We start from the raw sequence: 25540 nt of genomic DNA, 5'->3' as shown, positions 1-25540 counted from the left end.
GGCTTAAGCAAACAAAAAGTAAATTCAGGATATACTGGGGACTAATCGTCACGAGGAGATTAACTGGAATAGGCTACTTAAGTTATATATCTGAACCCAGTAGGTTTAAACAGCTGATTAGACTGTTGTCAGGCTATTAAATAGGCATTATCAGACGCTATAAGCCCCATAGATGTGGGTCAATAGAGGCCTACATGCATCCTGTGAGAAACCAACAACGTGTAGTTTTTTTGCCTAAACCTAAAGAAGTTGACGTTTTGTTGCCTAAACTACTTATTGATGGATTAATATTTAATTTGTAAATTCTTTTCATAATTAAATTTTTTTATTGCCCAATCAAATGTAAAATAATTAATTACTTTGTAATTTAGTTAATTTATTCATAGATTTATAAATACATTAATGCTTATTTTTTGTTGTACAATTAGTTATTTATCAATGAAAGGCTCTATTACTATTTACTTGACTTTTGTGGTCCTCCATACATGTAAATATTCAGGTATATATTTAATTTTAATATGTATTTATAATGTGTGTATACAGTAGCAGCATCTGTTGTTAATTTGGGGTGTTTTTTATTTTATGTAATTGTATTTTAGTTTACTCTCTGTTGTCTCTTTAAAATGTAAAAATCAATAAAAAAAAAAAAAAAAAATCATATTTCAATATTGTAACACGGCCTCTATTTTGAAAATCCTGACCCGGAAGTAGCTAGCCAGTTGTAGGTGAGCGGAGAGCCAGCAGCGGTTGAGCTGTCCTCCTCCTCCTCGTCTTGTCTCCTCCTCCCGTCTGTCCTCCTGTCTGTCTCCTCTTAACCTGTCACACAGGACAACGTCCTTTCATACAGAGACAAGCAGCATTTAGTCCACGCTGCTGGGGGGACACACGTCTCCGTGTTGGACAGACAGCCCGGGTCCAGTGTCTCATCCACGGCTGATGAGATGCCCAGAAAGGCGCGCTGCAACCTCCAGAGCTCGCTGAGATCCAAGCTTCATCACGGTGGAAACTAACCGTTTACTCCTCCTCTTCATCATCGGTAGCCGGCTGGCGAGGTAAGAAATTAACGTAAAAATGTACGTTACACAAGCAGGCTGGCTGTGTGGACCTGTTTTTACATTAATCTTTGTTATCCAGACGTTGATATTCAGGTTATTGTGTGTGAGTGGTGTCGATATCGGCAGCGACAGAACGCTAATGACGTTAACGGTTTTAACGGTTTTAACGGTTAACAAACGGCCCAATTTAAGATCGGTATCTGTTAGTGATGACGGGAATTCAGGCTCTTTTTAGTGAGTCGGATCATTTGGCTCAGCTCACCAAGAAGAGAAGAGCCGGCTCTTTCGGCTCCCAAACGGCTCTTTTTGACCTATGATTAGTAATTGTGCACATATATCACTTAAGTTATTCAATATGATTATACTAAACCTTATAATTTCCAGAATACCATAATTTTACATGCTGCTTCTTTTTCCGACTGTCACTCGTCTTGTCTGCTTTTCGTGCAACGCATCGCATCGCAACGCAATGCACCGCAACGCAACGCTGCGTAACACACCGCAACGCACCGCACAGTAACCGCAGCGCTTTCTGTTCATTTTGAAGATTTTTTACCAATTGGCTGGTGTACGACTTATTATATTAGTAATAAAAAACAATTAAATAAATGTATATCTATGTATTTATTGGTCACATTTTGTTTTACAAAGTTAGGAAAGCAACGTTTAAGTCAAGCCTGACGTTTCCTTACACATAAAAGAATGATCCCAGTCACTTCCACACAGTGAGGCAAACAGCTTATTGATTAAACGGTGGTATCGGAATCGGTACTCGGTATCGACCTATACCCAAAGCCCAAGTATCGCTATCGGTATCGAGACTAAAAAAGTTGAATTAGTGCATCCCTATCCAATTGACATTGCCACCTTGCTTTCCTAACTTTGTAAAACGAAATGTGACCAATAAACACATAGATTTATTACACGCCATTGTTGAATACTCGATTCTGATTGGTCAATCACGGCGTTCTGCGGTCTGTTATTTCTTTATAGCAGACCGTTGCTATGGGCGCAGCTCTGATGTCGGACTCTGGTGGACTGTTTTTGTCAAAATATTGATTTCTTAAGTAAGTAGTCATGTAATTAGCGGGATAATGTGCAGCTAGCAGGTCATTGTTGTGAAAGAAACCCCTTCCTGACGATGTGTCGGGGTTTCTTTCACAACAATGACCGGCTCGCTGTACATTATCCCGCTTACATACATTTATTTAATTACTCTTTATTATTAAAATGATAAGTCGTACACCAGCAACTTGGTAAAAAATCTTCAAAATTAACAGGAATTACAATTCAAGTGTGAACCTTTTTAATGCAACAACAAATTGGTAAAAACTTAAACAGGAATTTAAAGTACAGTATATAATGTGTATAGTATATAAACATAGAATTGAATAGATCGACACCATTGTCACCGATATCCGATTCCAGCTATTTGAGTCAGTATTGGCCCGATATCCGATCCGGTATCGGTAACGGTGCATCCCTATCTCGACCGCAAACGTCCTGTCATTTTCACGTTAAAGAGACATTTCTCTAAAACTGAATGAGCGCTGTCGGATGTCTAAAGACAAATATTCAGTCCTGCATTTCAGCACATTTACTCAGTTTAGAGCAAATAACAGTTTGTTACAGAGATATACATAAACCCATGCAGGTGTTTAGGGTTCTTCTTAGTGATAACACGATAACTAAGCTGAAGGTTTTAGTGTAAGGCATTCGTTAGAGATGTTACACTGGATGTGCAGTAGCTAAGATTAGGCTACAGCTTCCCTCCATCATATATACTGTAGGCGCACACAGACACTCCATCTCCTAAGGCAGTAGCTATGAAGCCCGTCATTTCCATGGCAGAATAAACTTTTCACTTGGCAGCAAATTGTTTTAATAAGCTGAACATTGTGACCTGACTGTGTGCGCTGCCTTCCTTGACCTGATTGCACATCCATCTTAGCAAACTGGAGGTTGCAGCCACTATGAGAGTGAAATCTGGGACAGCCCAAGACAACCTAAAAAAGGTGACCATGTGACGCATTCCCTCCATAGTTTCTTATCTCTATTCATATTTAAGTAGGGCACCACTCTGGATATCTGCAACTAGCAATGTTCAATGGTAATAGTTTGGATATCAACGTGGTTGAAATGTATATTTTGTTATCTTAATGTATTAACAAATCATAAGTTCACATTGGTGCCAATGATAATCGGTCTAGTTGCCACCGATTCCAATATTTTTAACCATTTTTAATAGGGATGCACCGATACCGGATCGGATATCGGGCTGATACTGACTCAAATAGCTGAATCAGATATCGGTGACAATGGGGGCCAATTTATTAAATTCAATTCTATGTTTATATACTATATACATTACATACTGTAATTTTAATTCCTGTTTAAGTTTTGACCAATTTGTTGCTGCATAACAGAGGTTTAGTTGCTAGTTTACGATTTATTATTTTAATAAATAAGAACAATTATTTATATCTGTGTATTTATTGGTCAACAATGATCCCAGTCTTTTCCACACAATGAGGCATACAGCTTATTGATTAAACACTGGTATCGGATCGGTACTCGGTATCGGTACTAAAAAAGTTGGATCGGTGCATCCCTAATTTTTAACTAACCAGTATTTTTTTTAATGGAGTACCTCTCCTTAGTAGATATACAGTATATATTTATTTTCTGTTTGTAATCAGGTGTGAAAAGTCAGTGTCATGACTGGAGCTGAGACTGAGGATGATATTCCATTAGGAGAAAGGAAGACTGTCACAGACTTCTGCTATCTCCTGGACAAGTCCAAACAACTCTTCAATGGGCTAAGGTCAGTTTTTACTCACTCTGTTATCTCCTGTCTGCTGGACTGCATTCTGTAATCAAGCATTGCAGTGGCTATTTTGAAAAAAATATATGCAATGTAGAGGAATGATTGGTAAAGAATCCATCCTAGTATCCCTATGTATGTTCATATTGGATGATTGTGCAGTGCAAGATGTACATTCATTGCCAGCCTCTAGTGTCAATACAGGAAGTAGCATGGCCTTTATGTGCAGATGTGGAGGTCAGGGTGGTGGATGGGTGTGTAGAGTATCCGAGTTTGTGTCTAGTCACAATCAGTTGATGTTCCTATGGTAAAGTATGGAACATAATTTTATTAATTTCCAGGTCTGGATTAGTATGGAAAAAAGACAAGAGAGAATGGAAAAATATTTTTTTCCAGACTATTCTGTTTTCTAAAATATAATATTCAGAATTTATAAAAAAAATATTGACCATTCAAGCGGCAGAGTGTTTTTCATGGCGTTTGGAGCAGCCAAAATGTTTACCACCACGTGAGGTGGCGCGGGCCAGAGCGAGCTTGATGTCGTCGAAAGCAAGGCAAGAAGTAGGCAATGGCGTGTAGTGGCCCTACAGTGTCTACCTAAGGAAACATGATAGCATTTATGCACGACGCATCACTGACATGAATAGACTCATACTATTTATGTCTATTTTAACTTTCCTGATCTGGAAATAGAAGCTTTTTTTTCTTGTGATTAAATGAAGCAATTATCAGCTGAGCATCACTGACCTATTTACACCATTTATAGGATAGTTGTGATTGCTTGTAGACTTACTGGTTATTACGGTTACACAGTGCCATCTCAACTTTCTGTATAATGTCTGTGCTTGCTTGTCAGAGATTTATGGAATATTTAATTGAAATTCCAGTTAATCTACCATATATTTACTTGCACATTACTGTGATTTCCCTGAATTTCAAATCATCAGTGTTATGAAAAGCCTCCTTACCAGAGGCCTGTACTACGCAACAAAACTACAACTTCTTTAGGTTTAGGCAACAACATTTTTTTTTTGAGAAAAACATCGTGTTTTGAGTTAAAATAACTATGAACACATAGACAACTACACATTGTTTGTTTCACACAGGATGTGAACTCCAGTCTCTTGGGTGAAAGTCCTGCATTATACTATACTATGCTACCGCACCTGACTTCCGCTTCTGCTCCTGTCATAATTACTACGGTCGCGACAGGTCGCTGTTGTGTTCTTTTATACCTTCTTTCGGTGATCTACAATGTGAATAGATGATAAAACATACTAGTGGGTGTAATAGGCCCGTATTGACCCACATCTATGGGGCTTATAGCGACTGATAACGCCTATTTAATAGCCTGCACAGTAGGAATGGTTTTAGCTCGCCTGGTGCATGTAGAATAAATAACCGGTTTGCTTCTGTTCCAACTTCTTCAAACCAAGATCCAGAGCCAGATTGAGTCTCACATTGTGGCTGTTTTTGTTGTGCTATTGTTACAGTGGATATCACAATAAGCTCAGAAAGACTGTAGAGTGCAAACACACAGATTGGCCATCTGGAGTAGAAGGAGTCTGTGAACCTGTGATCTGGTGGCGAGCCAGGAAGGACAACAATGATGGAGAAAAAAGAAAAGGGCCAGGCTCTTGAGCTGGACTGATAGATGGATGCATAATATGATGGATTCGATAGATTAACTGCTTTCTGTTTTTATTTATTTATTATTTTATCCTGTCATCGTTGATTTTGGGTACATCTGTTAGTTGAGAGTGACACACTGAGTTTTTGGTATATTAGTCAGAACCGATGCTGCGTTCTCTGGTCATACTTGAATCACTGACAGAATGACTTGATCATCAGCTCAAAGCACACATTTTAAAGGGCTCAAAAACAATCCCACACGAAATGACTGAAATAGTGAAACACACTCCAGCAAAGCCCTGGACAGGCTCCAGTATGTGCAAAACTCGGCTGCCAGGGTTCTCACCCGCACCAAGCCCTGGCAGCACATCACCCCCACCCTCATCCACCTCCACTGGCTCCCGGTCAAGTCCCGCATCACCTACAAAATCCTCCTCCTCACCTACAAATCCCTCAACGCCCTGGCTCCTCAGTACCTATCTGACCTCCTCCACCCTTACACACAGCCCCGGAACCTTAGATCCTCAGGCACGGGTCAGCTCTCCGTCCCTCACACAAGAATGAGAACTTTTGGGGACAGAGCCTTCAGTGTGACAGCCCCCACACTTTGGAACTCTCTCCCCATAGAGCTCCGCAACGCACCATCTCTGGACACCTTCAAAAGACTCCTCAAAACCCACCTCTTCACCAAGGCCTATGGCCTCTAGCTACTGTTACATTTGTTGTATTTATTTATGTCTTTATTAAGCGTCCTTGGGTTTCATGAAAGGCGCTATATAAATCCAAGATATTATTATTATTATTATTATTATCTGACGTTTTCATTTCATTTTGGTCGTTCAAAATTAGCTCCAGCAATCACAGCTTTTTTTTTTCTTACCAAACCATAATTGTTTTATAACAGAAAATTACTTAACAATTTTGATAACCTGTTAGTAGTTTGAACATTCACTGGTAACAGCTTTTTAAATGTGAGGATAAACTACTTTTCTCCATTTGATATCATTGTGTACTGTTAATCTTTGAGTTTGGTCAGACAAAAACTGTCTGACCAAACTGTCTGACTTACTGGTATGTTTTATGGTTGTAATGTTGTTCGCAGAAGAGCACAGGGCATGATTCCACAAGTTAGGATTAAATATAGATGTAAGGGTGTGGTTAGGGTTAGTGCAACACTCTCAGTTGAGAGGCTGTATCAATGAGCGAAAGGACTCCCATTCCTTTGGTTTAGCTCGATTCCTGCAAGAGGCAGCAAATCCATCCTATGAAAAATATTAAACACTCACCAACCGTCAGCCAAAGAAGATTAATTTCTCCGTTGTTGAGCGTAGCATGTTACCTATTCTGTAGCATTCAACTGTTAAACTGGGCATGCACTGTATGATTTTAGAAATGTTTTTGTGTACTTCCTACCCCTACTGTACGAGTAGATCATTTTGCAATGTAAAGCCAAAGCTCACGATTTATGTGCTCACACTGTACGGTCCGATGGTCAGCCACGACCTGAGTGTTCACACTGTACGTGTAAAACAGAAAAAAAAACACTGCTGGTTGGCTCCTGCGGGCCGTTCTGGCTGTTGACAGCTGCCAATAAAGATTGGTTTGAAAGCTCCGAGGCAGAAATTCGGTCCGACTCTAAAATGAGTCGTGCAGCTCAAAATTTGGACCAGAAACGGGCTAAAATCATACAGTATATGCCCAGCTTTAGTCTCTAACAGTTGAATTGGAAATTGGTAATGAAACTGGGAATTGGTCCTTGAGATCCACAAAGGGCAAAATGGGCATTAACTACTCCACTCTATGCATAATAATCTACAGGCCATAAAGCCAAGTAAGTATGTTATGTACAAAATACTGCATAAGTGTGCGTCACTTGAAAGAACTGAAAGGTCGGGGCTTTGGTGTCCAGACCTCGAGGAACAACAGCTGTCTTTCCCAAAATGTTTAAGTGTTCCTTTAATTGAAGTTTGGTTGATTGTAGAGCTGAAAGTATTTAAAGATGTTATGTATGTGACTGTGTCTCTTTTCTCTCCTCCTCTGATTATTATTATTATTGTGCTCTTTGCTGCAGAGACCTTCCTCAGTATGGACACAAGCAGTGGCAGTCCTACTTTGGACGGACTTTTGATGTCTACACTAAGCTGTGGAAATTCCAGCAGCAGCACAGGTTATTTCCATCTCTTATTAGTTCACGTTGTTTTTCCAAGTTAGAAGAGGTGGATGTGTCGTGTTTCAAGTGTCCGGCTCAGGGTAGAATCACCTGTCAAACTGAGGGTGGTGTCATCAGAATGAGGAAAAATATTGAGTTTGGATGTGATTCCTCCATGTAGTAATTTAAAAACCTAGATGGGTTTACAAACAAATTTTGACATAGCATATATCATATGTCATTTGCCAGATGTTCTGTCACGCTCTGGTTGAATTATATCGTTGTCTAGTGCTCAGTATTATATGTTTTAATTTATTGACAGGCAGGTTCTGGACAGTCGGTATGGCTTGAAGAGATGGCAGATTGGGGAAGTTGCATCCAAAATCGGACAGCTTTACTACCACTACTAGTAAGTCAAACTATGTCTCTTGGGGGGGCTCTGACTGTTTGGGCATCTCCAAGCGGACCTGCTACTTTGATTCATGTATGTGGAGCAGCGCAAAGTGCAAAAGGGCTTCGTGAAGTGGAATATAGATAAGAGGGAGTGGTGATTGATAAATCCACTCTCACCTTGAAGTGTATTGAAATTAGGGGTGTAAGAAAATATCGATACACATGAGTATTGAGATATTATGTTGTGTGATACTGTATTGATTCTCCAAAACAAATCTGCTATTTGATCTTTCGGAGGTTGTTACCATGTCATACTAGCTTGTCGCGAAGGAGGCTTAAGTTACACACAATTTTGGCGAGGAAAAACTGGTATGCCGACTTTCAAAGGGGTCCCTTGATATCTGACCTTTAAAGGCAGAGTTGACGATGTTCTCCAGTATCGAATCGTTACCCTTGTATCACGATACGTATCGTATCGCCAGATTCTTGCCAATACACTAATTGGAATGGTATGAATGTATTGAAATGTGCTCCACTCCAGAGATGGTAATACACTTTCTACTTCCTAATGTTGATTGACAGCCTTCGTACCTCAGAAACAAGTTACCTGAATGAGGCCTTTTCGTTCTACTCAGCCATCCGTCAGCGCTCCTACTACTTTCAGGTCAACAAAGAGGACCGGTAAGTTCCAAACATTTCTTAAAATTTTGTGAGTTGCAATTTCCTGAAGTAGACGCCTTTATTTAGTATATAATAAAATGCTCGGACATTTAGTTTTTTAAAGATTTTTAAGCCTTAACGAACAAGTCTTTAAATATGTCCGTCCTTTAATGTGGATTTGTTTGATTTTACAAGTTCATATTGTCTCCTCTTCTCTTTTATCAGGCCAGAATTAGTAGTGAAGAAGCTTCGATATTATGCCCGCTACATAGTCGTCTGTTTACTGCTGAACAAGATGGACCTAGTCAAAGTTTTGGTAAAGGTATGGAAACAAGTTTTCTTTAAACCAGAATATGTATCAATTCAATTTCAATTCAATTAAATTTTTGCCCAATGATGCCAAAGAATTGTTGCCTACTGAAGCTTTAAGTTGTTTGCTTTTATGCTTTTATTGTGGCGGTCATATCTGAAAAGCCCCACGCGCTTTATTATGAATGTAGCACAAGTCAAACTTTTGCAGTAGAGTTAAAAAAAAAAGAAAAAAAGTGTTTGTATTTGTAAATTTGCACGACCTTCATGGAACCTCATGCCCGTCTGCTACCTGCAGGAGTTATCTGAGGAAATCGAAGACTACACACAGCGATTCAACACGGAGGACCAACTGGAGTGGAACCTGGTTCTCCAGGAAGTGGCAGCTTTTGTAGAGGTAAGTTACCCTCCTAATGTAACACAACACATTAGTGCTTTCAATGTTGTCTATTTTATTATCCATAATGAATGTTACAGATTTGTTTGATTAGATTTCCCTGAGGTCCGCTGAGTTCTTGCTGTATCTTATAAAAAGATAGTAAATGCCCATAATTGTGTAATCTGTAACAGGGCAAGACAAATGGAGGGTTGAAGTTAATTACTGACATTAAAACATTAACCCCCTGAGACCCGCCCGCGATCCCGACTGATACAAATGATATCAAACTAATAATTGCTGCAACAACTTATGAGAAGATGACGAGATGAATATTTAATTAATTAATTCATGTTTATCTCTGATATATGACTAGAACAACTTGACACACAGTGCTGAGCTGCATCTCAAATTAATCTTCAGGTTCCCAGCTTTCAGATGATGTACACCACTTCTATGTGACATCTACTGCTGACCTGCTATCTCCCCCTAAAGACTCCCTGTACCCCCCTAAAAAAAGACAAAAACGGGTCTATTGTGTTTTTTCAGATTTAATGCAACAATTAATTCATTTTTCAACTCACAGCCAGGTCATTAAACAAGTCCCTTTTGTGAGTTGTCTGCTGCCTGGTACATTGGATCAGCTGTGGCTCACTGTTGTTTCTCTCCATTTTTTAAAACAGGCAGATCCAGTGGTAGTTCTGAATGACAACAGTTCTGTTGTTGTCACCAGCAATCGGCTGCTGGAGGGAAGTGTGCCTCCACTGGAACAAGGCATGGTGGTTGGGCAGCTCGTCCTTGCAGATGCACTAATCATCGGCAACTGTAACAACCAGGTTTTAACCCACTAATTCTAATTCACAGTTCCTAACCCTTCATACACATCAACACAGTCTTATTGAAGAAAAGTTGTTGTTGGCTCTCAAACAAAAACGATATCAAACACACCTTTTGAATATACAACTTACCAGTATTACCTGCAGCTCTGTTGTCTCTGATGTTTCATCTTACATTGCTCTTGAATAGTAGTTTCACTGGGGATGCACCGATTGTGAAATTCTGGGCCGATATCGATGCTTTTGTTTATTTTGTTTCTGCTGTTATTTTTTCCCCTTTTTGTGCCAGGAAAATAAAAACCTCTTCATCTTAAAAAAAAAGAACTGAGCTGTTTTAAAGTCATTCAGCGTTTCATTAAACTGTCTTTGAATGAGCACAAATTCAATCATACGACTTTATGAAACAACTTTTAATCTTCTTTCTTAACTCTCTTTTTAAATAACTGCTTCAAAATTATTTTTAGCTGCTATGCAACTACCTACTCGATGAGAAGAATGTTTCAGTACTTACATAGCCCAAAAATGAATTAAATGTAAATGCGATTAGAAACATAAGCAGTTGTTTCTCACACATAGACTTTACTTGGTCGTGAACTGAGATGATTCAAAAACTGTAAAAGATATCAAAAAAGCTGAAACATACCTTAATAGTTCAAAGTCTTGTAACCTGTTTAAAGTTAAATTAAGTCTAGCTGAAAGTATGCAGAAGCAGTAGCCTTTCAAAGTGGAGTATGTTTAAGAGGATTTGAAGATTTTCTCCATTGTGTAAAAAAAGTGAAAAAAGCTTAATATTTTAAAAAGTATAAATGGCAGAAAGAAGAACAGATATAGCACTAATGTCCTGAAAGAGCTGAATATTTTGATAGTTGAACGGTTTCTGTTGCTCAAATTATGCAGAAATAGTTAAAGTCCAAAAAACGTACGGAAGAAATAGAAGTTGAAGAAACCTCAGCAGAACAACACTGGGTGAATCAGCATAAACAGAATAAACAGAAAAAGTACAAGGGCGCAACACTGAGGCTGCTACTCGCGGCACCATCTTGGATCAATTCTATAATAGACCTACCTTACTGACTAAAAACTCCCTACAAAGCTGATTTAAACAGGATTTTAAATGTAATGTTTGCTCCTTTCTTACCATCGTGGCAGCTCTGATTTGTCTTTGTCATCTTGTCAACCTGCAAACAATTCCCTTTGTACTAAAAAACCTGAGCTTTTCATCATCTGTCAAACCACAAATGCCTAAATTACTAATCCTCCACAAATCTCTCAGTGGTGAGGTAATGTCAGTGTTGTTTTCTTCCTTTTTTTTTAGGTGAAGTTCAGTGAGTTAACCATCGATATGTTCCGCATGCTTCAAGCTTTGGAGAGGGAACCAGTAAACCTGGCCACACAGACCTCGAAACAAGGAACGCTGGTGAGTGTCATGTCTGAAGATAGCGTACTTGTGATGGAGTGTTTTTGGTGAATTTCAGATTTTTACAACATAAAGAGAAAAGCTTCAGCGGTTCTTACTTCCTGTTGCTCAAATGAAATGAGTCTCTATATTCAAACATGTTATGTCTCATAAATGAGGCGGTTCCTCTCAGCCGCAATCAGTAGCAAATACCTATGGCAACCCGTTTTAACATTTAATAGCTAAGCTTGACTATCCGGAATTAACATTAGAGACCCACAACGTCCATTACATTTTGACTTACTCCAGTTAGAGGTATCTACATCATTTTGACTAAATTTTAGATATCTAGAAAGGACAATGTAAATGTCTACAATTGAGGGGAATTAAACATATCTTGAACTGGAATAACAACTAGTCAAAATTCAGTTGCAGATATCCGCAATGTGAATTACGGCTATCCACAACTGAATTGTGGATATCCGTAATGAGAAACCTCATACAAATGAATGGCAAAAGTAGTTTGAATCGTACTAGTCAAAATGTAATTATGGATATCTAAAATTAGAGTTTTGCCTAGTCAAAACAGAAATAGAGTTTTGACTAGACAAAATGACGTTGCAGATATCTCTAATGAATATCCTGTTAGCTATTAAATGTTTAAACAGCTTGCCATAACTACCTGTATGTCACCGTTTGGCGTTTAATAGCAGCCCTGTAATCATGCTGCAGTATGATTGAGTGCTGAGTGAGTTGCATCATTCCCTCACTGGTGTCTGATTTATTCAGGGTGACAAACATGATGACAAAATTAATTGCCTCCCAGAAGACTGGTTACCTTGGCGCACATAAAGTAAACTGGAACTGAAATATGAACAGTAATAATATTAAATATTTTCCCCCACAGGAACCCAATGAGAAGCCAGCTAAACGAGAAAACCCTCACAAGTATTTGTTGTACAAGCCAACATTCAGCCAGCTTTTTACTTTCTTGTCTGCCTCTTTTAAGGTCAGTGTTCACTTTCATCATAAATAAATGAAATAGTTAACGGTCTATTATTAGACATGCAGTATCTGTCATCTTCGAGGATCACAAGTGCTGGCTTGTCTATTTAGATTCTCACCTTTCCACTGCTACTGAACATCTAAACGTTTATTATTTTCTTGTTTTACTGAGGGGAACATTGATCGTGACACAGGGTCACAATCCCTTTCACATAATCTGGACCCATATTTGGTTTTCTTCTGCACCCCCTACTCATTATTCTATTTTCTGTTTTAATTTGATTAATTTAATGTCAGCATTTAAAGTACATGTAGCACTTACATCTAACATAATCATAATACTATTACTACTTTGTTTTTCTTCCCCTCATTGCTCTAATGTTCAGGAATTGCCTGCCAACAGCGTTCTGCTCGTCTACCTGTCAGCTACTGGAGTCTTCCCTGCCGGGCATTCAGATTATGAAGGTAAAGGTAAAGGTACTAACGCATCAACGTCCAGTCTTTTTAAAAGCAAACATCGACTAAACATGCTAACCTAATATGGTGTAGAGTTGAAGTTAAAGTTATGATCTATATGTCATAATCAATCATTTCTTTTCAAGTTGAAGCAATATCTGTTTTGAACATTTCCCGTAGGCCCGTATGATTTTGGAGGAGTTCTCACAAATACAAATCGAGATGTGGTCAACGGAGAGACGGTGCAGAAGAGGAATCAGGCCCAGAAAGAAATGCACTGGTGGTTATTTATTCATTTGTCTTTTTTCAAAATGTTCTGTTAATATTTTAGGAAAAAGAAATACAGTTTAAATATGTGTAACAGAAGAATGCTTCCTGTGAGAACTAGGAGGAAAATCAGTTTGCTTGTTGTGACTAATGACAAATATCTATATTTGTATCTATCTGATTTAAATCTGTCTGACTCAGTCTGACGTCTGACTGCAACCCTCTTTCTCTGTGTTAATAACCAGCTTAGACTCTCTAACCATGTGTACACAACTTCAGCAGTTGCAAAAGCTCACTGTAGACTTGCTGGAATAGAAAAGCAGGTTCCTGACATTTACTTTGTTTTTAATGTTGCAGCCTTCATCCAGGGGACTTATTCCCTTTCACCCGGAAGCCACTTTTTGTCATTGTGGATTCTACAAACAGCACAGCCTACAAGGTATGTGAACAGGTTAAGTTACTTGAAGAAGAGAAACACATCTATATCCGAAGTTTTGCAACTGTGAGGGAGAGTCGATGGGGCGGCATGGGGAGAACGCGATAACACATTTATACTGCATGCAAAAAACTGCATGTGATTATCATAAAGTGGGCGTCTGTAAAGGGGAGACTCGTGAGAACCCATAGAACCTATTTTCATTCATATCTTGAGGTCAGAGGTCAAGGAACCACTTTGAAAATGGCCATGCCAATTTTTCCCCTCGCCAAAATTTTGCCCAATTTTGGAGCGTTATTTAGCCTCCTTAGCAACAAGCTACCATGACATGATTTTCTAGTTTCATATGATATCTGTGCCTTCACTCTGAACCTACTAGAGCCTCTGAAAGACAGTAAAGTCGGTCGGGATCGCGGGTCTCAGAGCGTACTTTTAAAACACTTATCCCCAGATTGCAGCAATGTGTGTCAAAATTCTTTCTCAGTCAAATCTGAACACTCAGACAAACAGTACACATATTTTAAGATTCAGTGTGACTCACACTTTCCGAGGATATCATTATCTTCAGTGTCAATAATGAATAAAACATCCATAAATTTGCACCTTATAACTCCACCTGAGAATCATCATGTTTTTATATTTTCTTCAGTATCAAAGTAATCCAGTGATAGTTGTCTGTACATCCACGGGTACGCTGCAATCAGGAACTGCTAATAGCTAATTAAATTTACTTTTAATGGAGACAAAATTTAAACACATGTAGGCAAAAAAACAACTCTGACTGACTCCGTGGCAACTCCCTGTTTACATGTTGCTCTAAATGTTTATTGACATCGAGTGAGGTGATTTAAAAACCTGTTGTGTATATGATATGGTCACACTGTGAATGTACTGTATGTTCTTATCAATAATATTACTTTCTCTGTCTTTTGTTTATCCTAATAGCACTTCACAAATCTGTTTGGCCAGCCTCTGGTATGCCTACTATCACCTACAGTATATCCCAAGAGTGTGCAAGGTGTGTGTCACTCTACAGCAACATTCATTGAGTCAACAAAAAGCTGCAGATTGTTATTAGCTGGCAGTTCTACAGAATTCCAATCAAATACTTAATGTTTGATTTAGAAATCAGTCCTTATCTAATAACCTAAATCTTGGTTCATTTAATTTAAACATTTCCCTTTGTGTATGTATTTTATGATGCAATCACATTTTTAGGTAGACCTTTTAATGCAAAAGATAGTGAGGCTGCTTCTTTCACAAGGTTCTTCAGGCACCGTGTTTATGTGAACATGGAGAGAAAACGTGTGTCATGTTCTCACTTCCTACCTGTGTCGTGTCTCTGCTTACCTGTTCAGATCAGTCTCAGCGTGGGAGTCTCTTCACTCTGTTCCTCTACAGCCCACTCTTGGCCTTCTCCTCTGTGTGCGGCTTAAGCAGCGTTCAGCGAGGCCTGTGGGAAAGGGCTCAAGAATTTCTTCGTAAAGTCTACCGTGACATTGGGCAGATGATAACTCGATCACGGAACATAGGTAATAATAATAATCATGATAAATGTATTTATATAGCATATCAACTGATCGATTAATTGACACATTTTTTTCAGCACTAAAATGTTCTAATGTTTCACCGTCTCTGCAGATCAAGCCTTTTTGCAATTCTTTGGTGACGAGTTCCTTCGGTTGCTGCTGATCCGCTTTGTGTTCTGCTCAGCTGCACTGAGGCTGCATAAACTCTTCCGGGTAAGTCGCTGCTGCTGTGGATTTTCTACGGAAGTTGTTTATTTGAATGCCAAAAATGCATTGTACGGTTAAGAGCCCAGCACTTTAACACGCATTCACGCACCATCGGACACATAGAAGCCACACTTCATGCACACTTCAGAGCATCTATTCAGAGCTTCAGAGCTGAGTGTATCCCATAAATCACCACAGTCTACTGCACTACACCAGCATAGTTGCTACTGGTAATACACCTACGAGCTACACTCCCAAGCTGTAGGAATGTCATAAAGAAAAGAGAGACAGAAATGGTATTTATTCTGCAGAATTTTGAAGGCAAAGGTTAGATTTTTGAGAGCGACTCCTGCGATTTGTGTTGTAAAAAAACAGAAAAAATAATAATTTTATCAGGCAGTGCAGCAGCTTGGGGATGACTGCTGGTTAGCTGATTTGTTTAAGTTCCAAGCATTCTGGGAATATTTTGGAAAAGCTCCATTTTTTTTTAGTGGGAAAAAACGTTTTTGACTGGATGGAGGGACGAAGAGAGAAAAATATGCTTTTACACATTTAACTGGCTTAGTGTGGACGTGTGCTGAAGTTCACGGCGGTGCGCCGCTGCAGAATGAATATAGGGGAAACACTGGAGTGGATAAGGCTGCACAATTAATCAAATATTAATCGTGATCACAATTTTCACCTGCAATATTGACGTTTAAAATGTACGTTCTGCTCATAGAAAACTCAGAATATCAAATCAAGCGCTTCCTAAACTAACAGCCAGCCACCAACTGGTGATTGAGATGTTTTGGCTTCACTTATTATGGATATAGATATCATCTATACAACCAATGTATTTATGATTAAATTAAGACCATAAAATTGTTTATCTAGCCTCCTAATCTTGATTAACATTTGGGCCATAATCGTGCAGCCCTAGGAGAAGATATTTGGCGTTAATAAAAAAAATGTTTTTGGCTTGCTGGTGGTTCCTGTTGGCCCGGCAGCCCCCCCAGCGCTGACGACAGTGAAACACTAAACAAGTCCTGGCAGCTAGTAATGACAGTCTATAGTATCCCTCAGAACACGTTTGTTGTGATATCTGAGTCCGATGTGTTTGGTGTTGTTGTCTTGCAGGAGTGCCAGAGCTTCCCGGAGTCGTACCCTGAGCTCCCTAAACAGGATACAGTGGAGAGCAGCCTTCTACAGAAGCATATTTTGGAGCTGGCGACTATGCTGGACGTGCAGAGCCTATTTTGGGATGATCCACTGGAAGCCTACTAACATCTTTCGCACTGGGCAAAAATGGCATACGTGTACATACAGACTCCGCTGCCAGAGCTCTCACAGTTGTCTTTGCTTTTTTTACAGGTAATGAAAAATAACTGATTCAGCACATCCACGTTCACGCCCTGCATCTAACTGTTAACTTGTGGAAGCAAACGTAGTGCAACATTTAAATGTTCACATAAAATAAGCCAGAGTTTAGTGTAGATTTCCACCATTTTTAGTCTCAGCGGCTTGGCTCGTAAATATACGCATCATGTAAGAGTAAACAAACAGTGAGAGGCTGCAAATAACTTTTCTACTCACCATTCCCCATCCGAACGTAAGGTTGCAGCCTCGAGCTATATTCCTCGTCAGATAAGTGTTGGCAGTCTTGGTTTCGTGTCTTTTTTTAAATAATATTTATCATTGTTTATTAGAGTGAAGGTTGTGGAAGCCTTAAGGATAGAGAGAAATCTCTGTATGAAGGCAAAGCGGGGTGGTGTTGAGAGGGAACACAGTGCTAAACTAAACCCTTCACTGCATCAGTAAATATTAGTACGATGTTAGCACATTATTCGTTCACTAGGCTGGAATATGAAAGATTTCACCAAAAATGTTATTACTGGTATTTGCCAAACAGTGCTTGCTGTGCAACAGCTTAACTTGTAGCAGGCTGAGGTGCATGAGATCATGTTGTGTTGCGTGTCGTAGGTCCTCATTAGTTGGAAAGATATCACACTCCTTTGGGACATTAACCAGCAATCCATCTAAATACCTTTAACTTGTACGTCGTTTCGGTGCGTTTTGAGAGTGATCGTTAAAGCTTTTCCATATCACTGTGCTGTATTTGCATGCAAAAGGCAAACGAAATGTATCCATTTTGTTGTTTTATCCACAAAGATTGGCCTCCCAACTTTAAGGATATAAAAAAAAGGGTTGTAGATTTTAAAACGGCATGGGGGCTGGGGAGGAAACGGAGCCAGTGCATGTGTTGCATGGGCCTGTACATTTGTAGTTGTGTCAGCAAATGAAGACAATCTAGTTTGACAACAGAGGGGTTGAAGGAAGGTAGCATGGTATGCACACCCACATTTTTTCATTGCTTTTTTTTTAGAATCATTACTTAGTGACACCAAAACACCTCTGTAACCTAAATGATTCCTACCAGAATATCATTGGCAACACCAGAATCTCCCTCCTGCAGTCAGGTTACTTTCCTGGGTTTTACTTTTACCGTTGATCCGGTGCTTGAAGCTCACAGATGCTGCCATCTTTGTCAGTTACTGACGCCACAAAACAATCAGATGTAGTGAAAAGAGAGGATGCCTGGGTGGAGCTGAGGAGGGATGAACAAGTAGTAACCACCACGGCTGACTTGAACTGTTGAGAACAATTGAGACCATGACCATTGTGGGGTTTTTTTTCACTTTGTCTTCACTTTCAACCCTCAAAATTTCCCACAACACCCAAAAATCTAAAGATATTCATTTGGCAATGAATCAAAGAAGCATCAGGTTTCAGAAGGATTGAGCTTCTCAGGCCCTGTTCAGACCTGGTATTAACATGCGTCATAAGTACAGATGTGAACGCACTCAAGACGCATTGAGATCGGATCTTTCAGACCACATTCAGAGGTGGTCTGGGCCACATATGGCCACATTCTTTTAGCAGTATGTACGCGAACATGTCCTGGACCACATTAAGGAGGATGTGGAGGATGTCCCGCTGGGATCCGCGGGCCTCTGAGCTCTCTGGGGACCGCCGGTGCAATAACCTTAATAGAATGTACCCAAATTCACGAATATGTAGAATATTTCTACTGACATTCATGTAATATTACATCACAACGTCTGCTGTATTAGCCATGTGTTAACTACGTGTTTATCTGCATATAGAGCGGGGAAGTGAGATCGGATCACAAGTGGTCACTCATGTGGAGACGCATTCTAACGCCAGGTGTGAACAGACATACTTAGAGCTGTCCACTTGTGTTCGGATCACTGAGAACGCATGTTAATACCAGGTCTGAACAGGGCCTATAATAGAATGAGTGCTACCCCAGCTAGGACTTCCAGAGACATAGTATAAGGACCTTTTCATTCACTTCGTGCATTCGTTGTTTGAGTTATATTCTGCAGTAGAAAGTAGCATTTCAGTAGACATCAGAAGTCTGTTGTCAGACTGGTGCCAGAATTAAATCCTATGCTGTTTCACAGTACAGACATTTGAATGAAGAGAGCCCAGAGACCTGCTCAGTGGAGAGAAGGTGTGCTTGTTGACATCAGTGATCATGGGAACACCAGATGAATTTCTACATTTTAGACTAAATCAGTGGTGTGCAAATTACACTAAAGGTATTGATATTATATTTTAGTTTCCAGAATTTTGTAGTTAGCATGTGCGAGAAGAGAAGGGTTTTAAGCAGTTTCATGCTGCTGCGTGGTTCCAGATGCAGTTCTCTGGCTAGTTATCAGTAATAGGTATCATTGTAATATTCATGTTTGTCCCACTAGCAGAAGTACTCAAAGATGGCAGCATCTGTCAGCATGTTTCCATCCAATACCTCGACGCTAAGGAGGATATTTCAAGTCCAAATTAACAGGAAGTAGCTGATTTTGATGTTACCTGCCTAAACATCTGGGCCAAGATATCCCAAAACTACTGATCAAATTTCCGTTGCTGTGACTGTCCATGGTCCCGGTGACCTTTAGGGCCCCTTTTAGGCCAAAATGTTAGTTTGCATACAAGATATTTTATAATCTAATAGGCAGATTGCCATGAAATGTCGTCTAGCATAAAGGATAAGGCTGCTGTTTGTATTATTATGAGACCAAAACCAACGATGCATTTGTCCAATTTCTCAATACTCCCTACCTTACACTAATCTTTATCAAATATCTAGTTAGTTTTAAAGGCTCTGCAGTTCCTTTAAACAGCTGGTCTTTGTAGTTTTTAACAAATGTTACTCAAACAGGAGGAAATAGTGCGTTTGTTGGCAAAGAGGAATCAGATATATCAGGCTTTGGATACACAGACAATACTTGTTAGCAGGATACATGCATTTTTGGTGTTGGTCTTTTCATTGGATTTGTCGATAATTATACAATTATACACTATAATACCACCAACCTTATCCTTTGAAAATTGACGTTTTTAGCCCCAATTCAGTAAAGGCTCTTAGAATAGCTTAAAGCTAAATTGTCAGTATGTAGTATTGTTTTGTCCAGCACTACTCAGGCTTCTAGCCCGGCTTCAGGCCTCTTAGTTTTTGTTTGGACAGTTTCATATATGTTTTGAGTTATGCTCCACATCATAAAGGTGCTAAATTCGAAATTCAGAGCATTAATATAGCATCAAACAACTATTGTCTATGTAAAGATATAGAGGAGTAACGTCTACCTGAGCAGAGAATGAAGTCTCACTCTCCCTCTGTGTGTCGGAATCAGAGCTTCTCTGTGCATGTTAGTGCATGTGAGCATGCTCTATAGCTAGCTCACATCCGCCGCACTGCACTGCTCTCAGATGATGGTTACAGCTGATAAAGCATAGCGCCCCACTTCACTATAAACTGTTAGAATAAATAGTTTAAACCCGCAGTATCTTATAAAGTAAACAAACGTGACATAAACAAAAAAATCTAAGTTGTATTTATCGATAATATTGCAATAGTGGTACGAGTTTGTTTTTCTTGTCCAGTGCTTTAAGAGCTGGTTTAAAGGCTAAAGCCTGGTCTAGCACACTGCAAAATACATCGCTTTAACCGTTTCATACTACTGAGGAACGCAGCATGTACTGTATACTGCGTTCGTAAGTAGTATGTAGTAGGCGGTTTCGAATACAGCCTCTGTAAACGCTGTTAGCATCGTTAACTGCAAACTGCCGGCTCAGCCGTCGCCATATTGAGAGCTGTGTGGAGGCAGTGGATATGCTCTCAATTCCGTATTGAGCACCTTTAATACACCAAAGTAGAAACAAGCTGAAGGCAGGTTCATAAAGTCCGGGTGTTTATCACTGGGGATTTATTTCTGACACTGGCAGGAGGAGTGATTGCACAGGCCATTGTAGTGACGCTGATACTGAAACCAGCTGACCGTTAACTGCCCTTGACCAAAATGTTGATATGATGCGGCAATGCAGGAAGTAGCCAAGCAGGCTGGTCGGGATTGAGATTTTTGAATTGACAAGAAATGAAACACTATTTTGTAGTGTTTATTATATTTATTGACATTGTTAGAGTATGTGTACAGATAATGTAAAGCAATTTTTTTGGCACAGATGTGTTTGTTCAGTATTTAGCAAGTCTATAAAATGTGTAATGAAGTTGAACTTAAGGACGAGCGACATGTTAAAATGAGGCCAGTTTGTTCTTTGGCCATTTTTCTAAATATGTTATACATTCCAACTTTCCAAGGACTTGAAGAGAGGCAGAGGAAAACCACCGCTGTTTTCTCCATTTTACATTTGTCTGGGAAAGTGAGCCGTTTCTACATTTTCTTCTACTTTCATTGTAATATCAACCATGTTCCCTTGTGTTGACAGTTATGGTGATTAAGATATTGTAGGCTTGCACTTTATGAAGTTTAATATTGTTATGATCTTGTTGTTGTGCTTTAAGGGGAAAAAAAAGAAAATCCATCCATGTGAGTGTTCTTCATGCCAGCCCTTCACACTGGTGACCTTCTTTTTTACAAAAGAGTAAAAGTTGTGTGAGTCAGTGAAACATTTTCCTATAGGAACTGTTCATTTGCTGTCACTTTTTACACAGCCTCATCCTGAAATGTGTCAAAACATGTTGGCTGATTTCCAAAAAAAAAGTTTTGAATAGGCAGCAATAACATGTTTATTTACGTGTGTGGAAGAATTATAAATCCTTGTGCTTTATAGCCAGTGGTGCTCAAAACGATGCTGTTGGTGGAGATTACAACGCCTATCATGATTTTTATTTTTTTTTACTTTACAAAGGAATAACAACAACAACAGCAAAACTAACATTTTACATGTTTGGATATAAATCAGGACAGAAGAAGAAGTGAAGAAATGTATTTATTTAAACTTTAGTATTTCTATTTGTGTGAAAACAATGGAATTGTGTCGAGTCTTGCTGATACATCCACTTTTCACAATTATGTGCATCGTTCCGTTTTGTGTGTATACAAATGGAGAAATACAGTATTTTTCCCTGGGAATGTCACCACAGACACCCAGTTTGTAATGCTGCAAATATATAAATATTGCAAAACTTTCATCAGTTGGGCTATAGGCTCAATCACCATTGTGTTACCTCCTTTGGCTATAGATAGAGACTTAACAGATATTTATTTAAAGGTCCCATATTGTAAAAAAAAAAAAAAAGTGAGATTTTCATGTCTTTTTTTACGAGCATGTTTAAGTGCTATATAAATCCTGTGAAAGTATTGAAACGCTCAATCCATGCAGAAATACACCCAGCCTGTATTCAGAAACTCACACTGTCAGGATTTCTGTCCATTTGTGATGTCACAAATCTACAATCTGTATAGACCCTTTCACAGTTTTAAACCTAAACATTCTAAATGCGTCCCAGTTTATTGGTGCCTTCAAATGGGCTCGTGTTTACCATGTTTACCGTGTACGCCCCCCCCCCCCCCCCCCCCCCGCCCCCCTCAGAGGCCATGGAAGTAAATTTTTTGGTGCATAATAAGTTAATATATTGTAATTTTAGACATATATTGTTTTGATATTCCAAACGGCCTCATCTTCTTCCTCTGTCCTTATGTGTTTGCATTTCCTGCATTATGTTACCCACTTGCTAGCTTGCTAAATTGTTAGCCTCTGTGGCTTCTAGACGCCGACAGTAACGTTAATATTGCCGTTGCTTAGCAGCGGTGTTCTTCACGACTTAACCACTTGAACGCCGAGCATATCGTGTACACGACTTCCCATGTTGTAAACACAAGCTCACGAGTTTCATTTGAAGGCACCATATTTCCGGTTGCAGTGTTTCTGCATGACTTCAGTTCACATGGACCAAAGATGTTGCCTAGCAACGCAATTCTGTTGCACAAAAACGGAGCGTTTCAGACAGACAGTATGAGGGAAAAAAGTTTTTTTTGAACATTATCTAAACATGCTCTAGTAGAAACATAAAATACAAGTATGATCCTGAAAATGAGCACAATATGGGACCTTTAAATGAAATGTTTATATGTTTATGTAAGGGGTAATGTACAGTGAGCCGATCACTGTTGGGCGATGCAGGACGCCTATAAGCAAAGCAACAAAACCGTGTAATATAAAATGTTATTGTATGGTGTGTTCCCTGAACTCAAAATCCATGAAAATATTTGAATATGTGGCACAAAATAATCACTATTTAATAGAAAATAACCCCAACAGTGACGTGACACTGTACTCTGATCATAATTATCACTATAAAAGAAAACAAATAAACAAGAAAACGTTTAACTTCTGTTGAGATCGTTTGATGTCTTATGTGCTTCATATTTTAAAACAGGACCGTGAACACAACCAGTTAGTTTGTTATGTAGCACCAGTGGGATCATTAGTGCAGAGAAAGTATGAATTTTAATTAGCTTGTATTTCCTCACAGACTCCTTGAAACAGGATTGTGCATCGTGTGTGTGAATATTTGTTTTGTTTTTTTCTAATTTCATGTTCTCAATTTGACATAAGCTACCCAGCAGCGTATGGAGCATGGTGCAATAGCGTAAATTGATTCTGTGTGATGAAAATGGCATTTCGGGCTTCAGATAATTTGATGGGTGTATCAGAATAGATTGTTATAGAGTCCCCAAAGTCCTGGGCGCTAATACACAAGATCTTATGTGCACAAGATAACTGGTGTAAACAATATAACTTGTACAAACAAGATATTAAGAAGGTATTCATTTGTTGTGTGAACAGATATTTACTTGTGCAAACAAAATAATTTGTGTGTGCAATGTATTAATTTGTGTAAACACTAGAGAAGAAAAAGGTAGTGTCTTCTAGAGAGAACTCTAGGGTAACACTTCATTTCAAATTTCATTTTAATTAGGTGATAATTAGCAAGTAACCTATTTGGAATTACTTGCCAAATTACCCCAATATTTACCTCAATATTGATAAAAAATTACTTTATTATAAACATTATTTAATTATAATCCGCTTTTTCCCAATAGCTGGAAATTTATTTAATATATTTCCAGGAAAATAATACAAAGTTAATTGATATGCTTTATTTCCATATCTGCAGATAAATAGATAATAATTAGCAAATACCATATTTTAAATTTCTTTAAAAAAAAATCCCTGAATACTATTACTATTATTGTAGCATATAATTATTAAATAATGTTTATAATAAAGTAATTTTTGTGGTAAATATTGGGGTAGTTTGGCAGTAATTCCAAAGAAATTTCAAATATGTTACTTGCTAATTATCACTTAATAACCATGAAATTTGCGGACCTGTAAAATGAAGTGTTACCGACTCTAGAAGACATTAACTGTTGCTAGGCAGATAACTTGAACAAGATGGACTGTGCGAATGAGATATAAACAAAAATACTAACTTGTTGGAACAAGATTATCAACTTGTGTAAACCAGATAACTTGTTTAAACAAGCTTACTTGTGCAAATATATGTGCAAAAACGAGATATTAACTTGTAAGATGATTGATCTTTTTGTGCATTTGAGGTGACGATCAGATGTTAGAACTGGTGGCTGAGCTGCAACATCATGCAGAGTTCATACTATATACTCATCACTCTGATTATAAAGCCTTATGCCAGGTGGACACTGTGACAAGATACAAACCCGACTCAATCAACGTTCCTCTCTCTTTTGCTGCCATTGCCTTTTTACCTATAATGGAATAGTTTACAGACTGCTGCTGCTGAGTGTTCAAAGATCTTTTTGTGATTCATGTGTTGTGACCTGATTTAGCCTTATTGAATCACTCTGATTTTAAGCATTTAGGGTATTGAAATATACCTGCTTTTCCATTCCTGGACCCATATTGGGGGTTTGTTGTCTTTTTCTTATTCCCATGCATTCCTAGCAGAAAATGTCTCAGCTACATAAAACATAATCAGTAAACACCAGATTTTTTGTTGCAGTCCCACAGAATCAATTTCTAAAGCTGCCACTGTGCACTTTAGTCCAACATTCATACCGAGTAGATGCACAGAACAAGCAGAGAAAACAACAGGCTGGTGTTATAAGGGGTATGATCTGTGCTCGCCAGGCATAGCCAGTACTAGAATCTACCAGAGCACAAGAAATAAACTTGTTTTTGACATGGACGCACAAGCACAAAAAAGCCTCTGCTCCATAGAACGGATCCATGGAGAAGCACGCCTCTTGGGAACACAACAAATAACTGCCGACTAATCAATCCTGTTTTCTCCCCTCCCAGATGTGCAGGGGCCATTTCTACCTTTTTATACTTGTAAAAAAAAAAAAAAAAAATGTCCAAAAGATGGGTGCAGCCTTCCTGTATGTGACTTGCTTGATATGATTTTCAGTCAGTGTCAAACTGTCAAATATGTTTTCAGTTTAAAAAAAAAAAAGAAAATGCACAGATGATTCTCTCTGTACGCAGCATGTTTGTTTAGAATAGAAAGTGCCAAAGACTGGTGTACTCTTGCTTTTCCCATCTTAACAATGATTGAGATCAATTATTGTATCAGGTGTTGTTGTTGTTTTTTTTCTTCTTTTTTTCTGTGTTGCCAGATTGAGCCAATAAAGAAAAAGAAAAAAGATGGCTTCATAAAA

The 25540-nt window shown here is 38.8% G+C and overlaps 1 protein-coding gene across 3 annotated transcripts; it reads left to right on the top strand.

Annotated features, from left to right (window-relative positions):
* Positions 1-681: 681 nt before the first annotated feature.
* scai (suppressor of cancer cell invasion) lies at positions 682-25540 on the top strand. Of its 3 annotated transcripts, none has more exons than XM_074617949.1 (17): positions 682-1052; positions 3755-3879; positions 7583-7678; positions 7983-8069; positions 8636-8734; positions 8939-9035; positions 9321-9419; positions 10082-10234; positions 11550-11651; positions 12538-12639; positions 13022-13112; positions 13272-13371; positions 13716-13797; positions 14740-14812; positions 15153-15326; positions 15436-15536; positions 16650-25540. In XM_074617949.1, the coding sequence occupies exons 2-17, from the start codon at positions 3773-3775 to the stop codon at positions 16794-16796; spliced, it is 1710 nt and encodes a 569-aa protein (XP_074474050.1). In that variant the 5' UTR covers positions 682-1052; positions 3755-3772; the 3' UTR covers positions 16797-25540. The 3 variants fall into 3 exon arrangements, with proteins under 3 accessions (XP_074474050.1, XP_074474052.1, XP_074474051.1); XM_074617951.1 differs by having other exon boundaries at positions 683-1052; positions 13022-13100; XM_074617950.1 differs by having other exon boundaries at positions 683-1052; positions 13022-13106.

The sequence above is a fragment of the Sebastes fasciatus genome, chromosome 19 (assembly GCF_043250625.1).
Source record: "Sebastes fasciatus isolate fSebFas1 chromosome 19, fSebFas1.pri, whole genome shotgun sequence".
Taxonomy (NCBI): Eukaryota; Metazoa; Chordata; class Actinopteri; order Perciformes; family Sebastidae; genus Sebastes; species Sebastes fasciatus.
This window is presented reverse-complemented; position numbering and strand designations above follow the sequence as displayed.

Excerpts from the sequence above, each read along its gene's own strand:
- scai (XM_074617949.1), top strand. The coding sequence starts at position 3,773 with ATGACTGGAGCTGAGACTGAGGATGATATTCCATTAGGAGAAAGGAAG. Across the intron at positions 9,420-10,081 it reads AAGTGGCAGCTTTTGTAGAG|GCAGATCCAGTGGTAGTTCT; the intron begins GTAAGTTACCCT and ends TTTTTAAAACAG. Across the intron at positions 15,327-15,435 it reads AACTCGATCACGGAACATAG|ATCAAGCCTTTTTGCAATTC; the intron begins GTAATAATAATA and ends CCGTCTCTGCAG.